At 39.2% G+C, this 10,895-nt stretch overlaps 1 protein-coding gene across 1 annotated transcript; it reads right to left on the reverse strand.

Annotated features, from left to right (window-relative positions):
- On the reverse strand, positions 1-8,933 carry tmem276b (transmembrane protein 276b). The gene is made up of 4 exons (XM_085355359.1): positions 8,537-8,933; positions 5,565-5,678; positions 496-633; positions 1-251 (listed from the first exon to the last, which is right to left on the reverse strand). The coding sequence occupies exons 1-4, from the start codon at positions 8,931-8,933 to the stop codon at positions 1-3; spliced, it is 900 nt and encodes a 299-aa protein (XP_085211485.1).
- Positions 8,934-10,895: the final 1,962 nt, after the last annotated feature.

Raw genomic sequence — 10,895 nt, forward strand, 5'->3', positions numbered from 1 at the left:
TCACACGGTTCCGTTCTCCTGCCTCGGCTTGTGGATGGTTGTGCGAGTGGCAGGCGTACTCAGGGATGGAGCCAAGGTGCAGAGGAAGCCAGCCAGCAATGTGAGACCGAGGCCCCCCCAGGCACAAAACATGGACCAGCCATAGCCATGGCTAATGTCTTCAGGGAGGCCATACATGTAGCGAGGATAGCGGGATAACTCGAAGTTGATTCCTGCCACACATGTGCACAATGAGATGATGCAGCATGTTCCTGTGTGAGTGGAAGAGAACAGGACTGGTTTACATGGTTTTCAATTGATTATTGAATTTTTACATGTACTCTGCATCTTACTGCAGGATGAGAATCATGTTACTGCGGGACATTGAACTGTTATCTCATGTTAACACAAAGGTGCTCTCAGCTGTCATCAAATAAATAAATAAAGTGAATAAAATTGGATTTTGCATGCATGCATTCGTGTGTGTGGATGTGGGCATATGTGCTCTCACAGTACCTCCCATGAGAAAGAGTAGCCCAGCTACATATTGCATGAGGTCATGCTGCTGGCAGCATCCCAGCACTCCAATGATCCACCCGAAAAGAATGATGGACACAGCCATGCCCACAAAGCCAGCTGTCATTCTTCTTAGATCTGCAAGCAGAAACGAAAACTTCACCGAGGGAATCGTAACTTACAGACACTGAATACTAAAGCTAAAGGCTAAAGTATTATTATTACTATTATTGAATTCCTTATGTAAACACGTTGCATCACTGAGAACAAGATCTCTTTTTCATGACACACCTGTGTGCAATAACATAAGTGTAGACAGACTGCTAGACAGGCAGAAACCTAATACAAAGAGACATTATACATGGTCATAAATTATGAAAAGTATTTCCCAGGGTAGATATAGACATGTAATGTTTTAAAATCATCCAATTAAATAAAAAAAACAACAACATTGCTTTAATTGTTTGGTTGTTGTTGATGGGGTTTTCCCTTTTTTAGTCTTTCAGTTTTTCCAAACTGTGTGAACAGGAAGTACAGCTAATATTAAAATGTCATCAGACATCGTGCAGTAGAGCCTTGTAAATAAACTTTATACATTGCTGCTCTATTTGCGAGGCAGGAAAATCGCACTGTGTTTCACAGTTAGAACAAAGATACAAGAAACACAGGAGAGTAGGACAGTAACAACTACTCTGTGATAATAGTTAAGATAAGCATGAGTCAAGAGGCAGGCATAGAAACAATATCACCATGATAGTGTAGACAAAACTATAGATTGTACAATGATGTTACTGGGAATACAAAAGTCAAATCCCTGGAGTTCCACAGCAGCCTTAAAAGTGAGGCTAGCACCTATCCAATCAACAATTTCATGTAAACTAGGCTACATGCTAACTTAGAAATAAAGTTACCAATGAATGTTTACTTCTAATTGTATTATCAATAGCAAAGTTGTGACGGAACCAACTGGCTGTCCAGTTTCGTCTTTCAGAGGAACTAATATTGTAGTATGCTATGATATACTTACTCGTGTGTCAAGGATTTAACTAATGCCAATAAAACAACTTAATATAGATCAATATAATATTCAAAAATCAGAAATCAGTGAATTCAAAGCTCTAACTGAACTTTATTTCGTGCTAAACTATCTGCTTTTAGACAGCTTTTTCTGCTTTTTCGTGTTGAAACAACCTGCTGTGTTAGAAGAGGAAGTGTTTTAAGACATCATTACGTAGTTTCAATACACAGTTCTTTCTAGGAAATAGTCTTATTTTCCTCATCTTCTAGATAGATCCACACAGTGAAATCAAATGAGGATCCCACTGTATACACAAATAAAACTAATTCAATCTGTTAGTAAAAATAATTACATATATAATTAAACAATTCAAAAAAACTGTAATGCATTAAAATGATATCACTTTTACAGAAAACCTTTTTAAGCCAGAACCATGAAACAGTTGCCAGAAAATTCTAAACTTTGATAAATGAAGTGTTCAGTGAGCCTTCTAATAGCTAATGTAAAAATTTAGTACTCGTGCAACAAAATACAACGAGAATAAAAATGGAAAAATATAGCAAGAACACAAATAACAAGAATAAATGCAAGGATGTATTTTTAACTCATCTTAACTGAACATCTCTGCATTACCAACGCACTGTATCACCCGTACTGAATATAAAACAACACACCTACAGGCAATAAGATAAAAGTAGTGGAACATGATACTGGAAATCACTACTGATGGAATCTAAGGTCTGGCAACTCACTATCTCATATTAACCTAAAGGTGCTCTCGGCTGTCATGAAGAACAGAAACTGAATAAAATTGTATTTCGTCTGCAGACTCATGTGAGGATGTGCTTTTCACAGTACCGTGATACAAGGATGCCAAGAAGTACAGGTCTACTCAAGGGTTTAAAGGGGAGGTTTAAGAAAAGAAGCCCCTGTGTTAATAACCCTGATAACCGTGAGGTCAGTATAAGGTCAGCAACACATTTACTATTGATAGGCAGCTATGTGTTAAAAGTGGTAAATATAGGTATTTTAATTATTCAGAAATGGATAAGTATCCACTGCGACGAAGCGAGCGTCTTGCTAAGGCTTATAGGTTTATAAAAGACTGCAGGGAATGACAGCACAAGGAGATTATTTCACATAAACGTTTCCAGCAAGACTGAAAAAAGACGTGGCTTTTGCAAATGCATTTGAAATAGTGAGGGGGAAAAAGACAAAAAAAACATATTTATGTTTAATATTTCCACACTTATATCATCATATCTGTACTGTAAGGCAGCGGTCCCCAACCCCTGGGCCTCGGACCGGTACCGGTCCGTGAGTCGTTTGGTACCGGGCCGCGAGAGTTGAGGCTCAGGTGTGAAATGTATGGTTTTCAGGGTTTTTATTGGTTTTCAGCGTTATTTTGTTATCGTTTTTATCGTTAACTCGGTTTTCCTGGGTCTTTTCACGTGTTATGAATAAATCTTCTTTTTTTCGGTACCGGTACTAGTTTTATTTTGTTGTATTTATCCGCAACACCTTAAAGGCCGGTCTGTGAAAATATTGTCGGGCATAAACCGGTCCGTGGCGCAAAAAAGGTTGGGGACCGCTGCTGTAAGGTATAAGAACAGTATTTTGATTTTGGTGTTATACGCAGTTGTACATTTTTGCCATTATTTAAATTGCATTTATACAGTATGGGTACTTGTATGTATAGTTGTTTCTTTTAATATTTGATGACATCTAGAAGGCAAATAAAAATCACAATAAAATGTATTGACAGAAACAAAAATGTCTATTTGAATTTGTTGTTGAATGTGTTTTCACATAATTTTTTAATAAAAAATCAGCAATCCATCCATCCATGCGCTTCCGCTTATCCTTTTCAGTGTCACGGGGGGCGCTGGAGTCTATTAAAATCAGCAATGATTTAATAAAAGTTTATAAATAAAATTCACATTAGCCTCTGGAAGTGCTCAAGTTACCTTCATTTGCTAAAACTAATTAATTTTGTCACTGCCTCTCACATGAAAATAGTTTCGGACATGTTTGAGGCTGACAAGAACTGACAGGATGAAAACACTGTTATGTGAACATGGCATCTTTCATCTAGTGCATAGGTGTCAAACTCTGGCCCGCGGGCCAAATTTGGCCCGCAGCCTAATTACATTTGGCCCGCGAAGCCATACCAAATTACTATTAGAGCTGGCCTACTGGTATTATACAGCTAATGTATATATTGTTTAGTATTAAGCTTTGCTTGTTCCATATTCAGTTTTTCAGCAAAATGTGTTTGAGTCAATAAGAAAAGATTCATTCTTATATCTGAAGGAATAAATATATTTCAATAAATATATTTCAATAAATATTAACGTTAGCCCGCGACTTTGTTCCAGTTTTGAATTTTGGCCCACTGTGTATTTGAGTTTGACACCCCTGATCTAGTGGATCAATTTTAGTTTAACAAGCAGAGCTAATGGTAGTTACAGTAAAACTGTCTGTCGGTACAAAGAATAAATAAGAGCACAATACAAAATGTGTTTGTCTGTGTCCACCTGCCAAACTTATGTTCAACTTTTACTTCTGGTTTGGGTCTCCTCCACCTCCAGAGGGAAATATCTAGCTGATAAGCTGCTATATGTTCCACTGCCTGTTCCTATTTTTGTCTGCTATTCAGTGCTGTGCAAGCAAGTCTAAAGTGAGTTCCTTTTTCTCTGAAAACAGTGACACTAAATAAGAGAAGAAATGTGTGTTGATTCAAGTAGCAAAACAACGACTAAAACAGGGATAACTTTCATAACTAGCGTGGTTAGTGGTAGCAGGTGTGCTGCTGTTTCTCTTTTTTTGATTAAATGTGCAAACATCCTTTACTTTCTCATGCAGCTCTGATTTTTCATTGGTGTTTCACAGGTCAACAGTTTCAGGACTTAGTAATAAATATTGCATGCTTGAGCTGTTTTTATGGATTGTATGATTAAGAGCCTGTATGTGATAGTTATGTAGATGCTAAGAGCAGTATGATAAATCCAGAGCACTAATAGTAAGACTAAAGCAATCCTGTTGTACAAACAATAAAAAAAAACACCACTTTCCCTTCGACTACACATCATGTTGAGTATTGATATTCATTAAACAGAAGCAAATGTGATTTAATGTGAGAAAAAAGTGAGAAAGACTTCCAGCAGTTCTTTAGCTGGCAACATGGTGTTATTTTGATTTGGTAATAATAGAGACATTTGTTTGACGAAAAAAAGACATAGGACCCAACACAGTGCCTTGGTGCACACCAATGTCACTCAAAAACAAAGCCCATTACTAAAAAAAGATTGTTATTTAATTTTCTCTTTTTATTTTTTAAATTATCATTAAGCTAGTCTAGTAATGCTATGATCACACTAGGAAAAACAGTGGCTGGAAACTGTGTGAAATAAACTTCTAATCTTCATGCTTCAAAGATGTAGATTACATGAGCAAACCACTTGCAGTCACTTGCTGTGTGACTTTGACTTTGAACAGCAGTACGATGGAATTAGCCTGCTATCAGATTGTGATTGAATGGGTTCAAACTGGCAACGACATGCAATCTGTTTGTGATAATGCAGCAAATAATTGTGATAAATCAGTTAAAATAACAAATCTGTTCGCATCTACATAAACAGAAATCCACATTAACTTCAGAGTCCAGCCAGAACCTCAGAGATTTAAAACAGAAATTTAGATTCCCTCCAAATAGTGAAATTGTTGCTGTAGATCAGCAATTTCAAGATAATATCAAGAATGCCACCAAATGACAACCAGCTGAGTCGAGTATCCAATACAAAAAGAAACGTCACAGATGAGATGCACTTATCAGACTTGCTGAGTTAGACTGTAATGTTTTGGCAATCAGTCTGCTTGTATTGATCAGACAGCAATTATTTACAATGCCAAACCCTTTCGAGTCTGACCGAAATTCTTTGTAGAAAAAATACATGTGTATTAATGAATAACTCCAAAAACCAGATAGTCAATCACCAAACACAAACACAGCCAACACCAGCTCCATAAAGACAAAAACTTTAATACTTACGGAGTGCATGCCACTCATCCTGCCGTATAGTCTTTGTGATGTTGATGGGTAAATTTCGCGGTAAGATGGACGAAGAATAGTGATACTTGACTGGGATACATCTCTGAATTATGCCTGGCAGAAGAAAATGGAAACAGTTGTAACTGGAGGACAAATTCCTTTAATTCAAGTAAGTAAGAGGGTAACAAGCAAGGAAATTAAGTAAGAATTGCATTCTGAACCTTCGCCCTACTTCTGGGATTGTAAGATAATGTGTGTATGCAAACATGGTAGAAAAGCTTCTTATTTATTTTCCACCCTCACTGGGTTTTAATTTTCTGAGCTGGCCTTATTAACCTTGTTTTCCCAACCACTCCTACATTGTTATTAAGGGAGGGGATTAGGGAAACAATATGGAATATGGATTATTCCACCGACAGCCACAACTGTTAACTGTTCTGCCTTTAAAGTGAATCTATTTTGATTTTTGCATTTGGTTTTGGGAACCAAAGTCTATAATCCAGATCCTGCTTTTCATATCAGATCTCATATTAAGGAAAATTGTGGATACTTGGTAAGCCATTAAATGTCCCACACACCTATTGAAGATTAACATAAATTAATTTAGCTTCATGACTGGAGCTGTGATCAGTGAACCGGACTGTGCTTGACTGACGCCTCCCTGAGTCTCCTTTTTGCTTTGTTGTGAGTTCAAATGGGACAAATCAGACATTTATCACAGCTACGGTACAATGAGTTTGATTATTACTCGTAAGCATATCGGTGCCCGGCTTTAATCTGATAACGCAAGTGAAGGAATCTTTGAAGGTGTCACATATTGTGAAAGTCTAAGTCCAAACATCTATAGGGGTAAACTCTGTTCCACATATGCTGAAAAACTATGTGAACAAATTAAGATTTTGAACTCCTAATACTCTGTATAGATCTGGAAATGCATTCAGAAATGTTTGCATTAATTAAGAAAATAATCTCCCAGATGAGACACAATCAACTATTAAAATGCTTTGCAGCTTTGACCTTTCTTTTCATCTGATTCCGAGTGCAGTTCTGTAAACTGTCTCACTTAAAATTTGTGTTATTATCATTTATTGTTTGCCTTCAAGCAGGATGACAGAGTTTAATTAAGGTCACTTTAAATCTGACAGACTGGTTGACGTCTGATTGCACAGTAATCACATTTTGGCTGCTTGAGCAGGAAATAACAACGTTAGCACAATTCTGATGTTCAATTACATACATTCGTGAGATCTAAATGTAATAACAGCGGACGAATCTGCGTAATGCTTCTGGTGTATATTCATTGTCACTGTAGTGAACATGCCAATGGCAAAGCAGAGCTACTGCAGCGAAGAAAGATATAGTTTGGTTTACATGTTATTATTCTCCACATAATGCTGGTGCTTTATAGCCAGTGACCATTATAAATAATCAGTTTTCTTCTATGCCATCTGTACCACTCTTTGCACAAAACATGATAAATGAATGTGAAGCTATAAAACCTGAAGTTAAAGATGATCCTAAGACTCAGGCAGGGCTATCTAAATCGAGTAATAAAATCTATTTACTTAGACTGCATACAGTATTTACTTCTGCAGGCACTTATAGTAAATACTGTAAGTTCTATTATGCTTGAAATTGAGCCAATTCTAATCTGCACCTCCATTCTTGCTGATAAGAGCTCAGTATGGTAAATATCCCAAAGGCATGGAAGCTAGTAGCAGCAAGAACTTTTAACATAAGTTAAATGTGTTGTAGTCTGTCAACACGCATAGTGCAAGATGTGGACATGGTCTCATGAACACAGCTCATAACCAACATAGTAGTGCTCGTTTAAAACGCAAATGTTTTAAAAAGAAACACAGTCCAGTTAAATAATAATACAAAGTACAGCCTGAAATAACCAGAACACTGAATCACAACCATTCAGAGACAAAATCTGAATAAGCTTCATCAGAGTTACTTGCTGCTGTAAAAACTACATCGCACTAATGTGTTTATGCCATAAAGTCAGCCTTTACAGGACAATGGGGCAATCAGTGAAACATTAACAGAACACTGAAATGATGTAAGTGCACTGCTCTTACAATATGATGATTTTTGAGAGCAGAAAAGAAAATGCACAGTAAATTATTCATTGGAGAGCCTGAAATCTTGTGTTATTCGTGCAATTAAATGGTTTTTAATTGTAAAATGAGTGGCAGTAGTTATAGTAGTTGGGGGGGAGGAAAGTGGGAAGTATTATGTAACAGAATTACTGCAAGGTATCTAAAAGGCTGCTAGATTTGGTGTGAATTGGTTTCAGTACAGCATGCTGTGGCTAAATGAATGTTATTTACTGGTCTGTTTTAGCCATGCTGATCTACTTTTATTGTGACACTAACCAACAACAACAACAACAAGGACCACAAAAAGTCCCCCAGTTTCAGGACCTTACTCTTTTCCAGGTATGACATCAGGCCTGATACAAAGGTTTTCATTGTTGTTCACTGAAGGATGGCTGTGCACTGAGTTGTCTCTACTGTAGCCTAATATTTAAAGCACTTGCATTAAAGATTCAGCTTCTGGTGCACACTGAAATTGTTTTATTTATCATATTGACTATTACTAGACCGCTTAGGCTCTTATAGACAAGACTATCCTCTTGTTATAATAATATTATAGAGAGAGAGAGAACGAGAGAGACTTAGCACCATGGACAGCGAAATTACCCGCTAAATTAAAAGACACAATAGATTCCAAAAGGCCATCCTCATGTTTTATAAAATGTCAAAGCAGAGACATGCTGATGTGAGAGGCCTCTGGATGAGTGTGTGTGTGTGTGTGTGTGTGTGTGTGTGTGTGTGTGTGTGTGTGTGTGTGTGTGTGTGTGTGTGTGTGTGTGTGTGTGTGTCAGGCTAGGTGAGCTCATCGCTGAGCATCACGGCCTGGTGGTGCACACAAGAAAAACCAGGCTCCAGACTGCTCGTGTTTACCTTTGTAAATGAGGTCCTCGGTCTCCGGGTCGAATCCTTCCCGGTGACATTTCCTCCAGAGACCAGAGATGGTGGAGTTAAACTGCCGGCTACAGTGAGACTCCATGGCAGACGCCCCGGCCAGAAAGTGCCGCTTCCTCCTGAAGACAGGAGCAGCATCTGGGCCGTTACCTTCCCTCTCCAGGCTCTTTGGAGGCATCTGGAGGGGGAGGTTGTGGCTCGAAATGTAGATGTAACCCGGGTCGTTTCGCTTACTGGCATAGTTTTTACACCTCTCTCGATGTCTCCTCGCGTCCGTCTCGTACCAATAATCGGTGCAAATCGCCATGGCGAGCAGCCCCAGCGCGCAGAGAGCCAAGAAGAGCCCCGTGCCCGTTAATATTTTCATAGCGGCCATCTTCCCCACTCGACGGAGAGCCCAAACAGTCGCAAGAAGGTTCCTCCGTGGCCGTGGTGATACCGCGTGAAATAAATCACGACGGCACTCACAACCTCGCGCAGTCCCGCGCTGGGAGCATGGTGCTGAAAGGCCAGTGATGTCCGGACTAGATGCTGCGGTCTATTGTTGTGGTACCCGGTGAATGCAATGTTGTTCCCACCATCTGTTATGGTACAGGAGGAGAGGGGATGGATGGCGACCAACGCTGTGAGGAGGAGGCAGGGGCAGTGATGTAGTTGCGCTCTCTCTCCTCCAGGTTGTTGCGGGATGGGGGAGCAGACAGAAAGCAGCTCTGTTGTGGGGGAGTGCTGGTTTTTAATGCTCGGATAGTCACCTTTTGCACTAAACGTGTAAAAGACAGGTGCTGTGGAGTCACAGCTGAGCAGTGTGCAACCGATCCTTCAGATTAAGAATCATCTACTTTTTTTTTTTATGTGTGTATTTATTGTTATTTATCTCCCACAACTGCGTTCCTGCACAGCAGCAGAAACGATGCACAGTGTAGAAATGATGTGACATGCTTTAAGTGATAATTGTTCTATACTGGGCTTCATAACTCAGCCATCCAGGCAATGTTCACGAGATGGCTGCCAGCTGATACACAATCACATGTGTTTCAGAAGCGAGTTCCAACACAATTAAATTTGTTTCAATAAAGGCACAAATAGAGCTATATATATTCGTGTGTCTGTGTATATATATATATATATATATATATACTTGTGTGTATTGCACGTATGTATTAGATAATGGTCCAGCAAGAGTAAATCTGTTAAAGATTCATTTACTCTATATTGGGCCTCTGCTTTGTTACAGAATAGTTTACAATCCCAAAACATTACTTTCCAGGACAAGCACATATTTTAATCTGGGCACCCCAGGAGAAAACATGTCTTGATGACATGATGACTTTAGTAGATTGAACATAGACTGAATTCCCTTAAGGCCTTTATGAATTAATATATATAATTTAAGTTGTAAGGCTCATTTTTTTTCCCCGTAAGCAGAAACGTCACTTTACATTTTACTACCCAACTACCTATAATGTCGCATGTGCATGCCTCTTTTCCCTTCAGAATTCTCTTAATACTTCATGACATAGATTCAGCAAGATGTTGGATGCATACCTCAGAAAGTTTGGCCCACATCAACATGATAGTATGACCCAGTTGCTGCACATCCACGGGGCGAATCTCCAGTTCCACCAGGAGGCCATTTGAGTAAAGTCATTGTGTTCAAGAAGCTAGTTTGAGATGATTTGAGCTTTGTGACATGTGACTGGAAGCAACCATCAGAAGATGGATGTGGTCATAAAGGCATGGACATGATCAGCAACAGTATTCAAGTAGGCTGTGGAGTTACTCAGTTGGTACCAAGGGGCCGAAAGCGCGCCATGAAATTATCCCCGACACCATTACATCCCCAACGACCTGAACTAGGCAGGATGGATTAGTGCTTCCACGTTGTTTACACTAAATTAAATTCTAAACCTGATTTCTAAATGTCACAGCACAGAAATTGGGACTTACCATCATCACCATCAACATTGTCCAATTTGGCGAACCTGTGTGAACTTCCTGTTCTTAGCTGACAGGTGTGGAATCTGCAATGGGTTTCTGCTGCTCTAGCTCATCTGCCTCAAGGTTTGATGTGCATTCACAGATGCTCTCACACATGAAACCCTTGGTTCACTGGTTATTTCAGTTACTGCTGCCTTCCCATCACTTCGAGGAAGCCTTGACCATTCTCATCTGACCTCTGACATCAACAAGGCATTTTCACACAGAGAAACTGCTGCTCACTGGATATTTTCTCTTTTTCAGAGATGTCCCCAGAGACGTTCATGTGGGAAAATTCAAGCAGATCAGCAGTTTATGAAACACTCGGACCAGCCCCTCTGTCACTACCAAACATGCCAAG

This window comes from Diplotaxodon limnothrissa, linkage group LG1 (genome assembly GCF_057381915.1).
Source record: "Diplotaxodon limnothrissa isolate DT_005_m linkage group LG1, D_limnothrissa_male_GT1.1, whole genome shotgun sequence".
Classification (NCBI taxonomy): Eukaryota; Metazoa; Chordata; class Actinopteri; order Cichliformes; family Cichlidae; genus Diplotaxodon; species Diplotaxodon limnothrissa.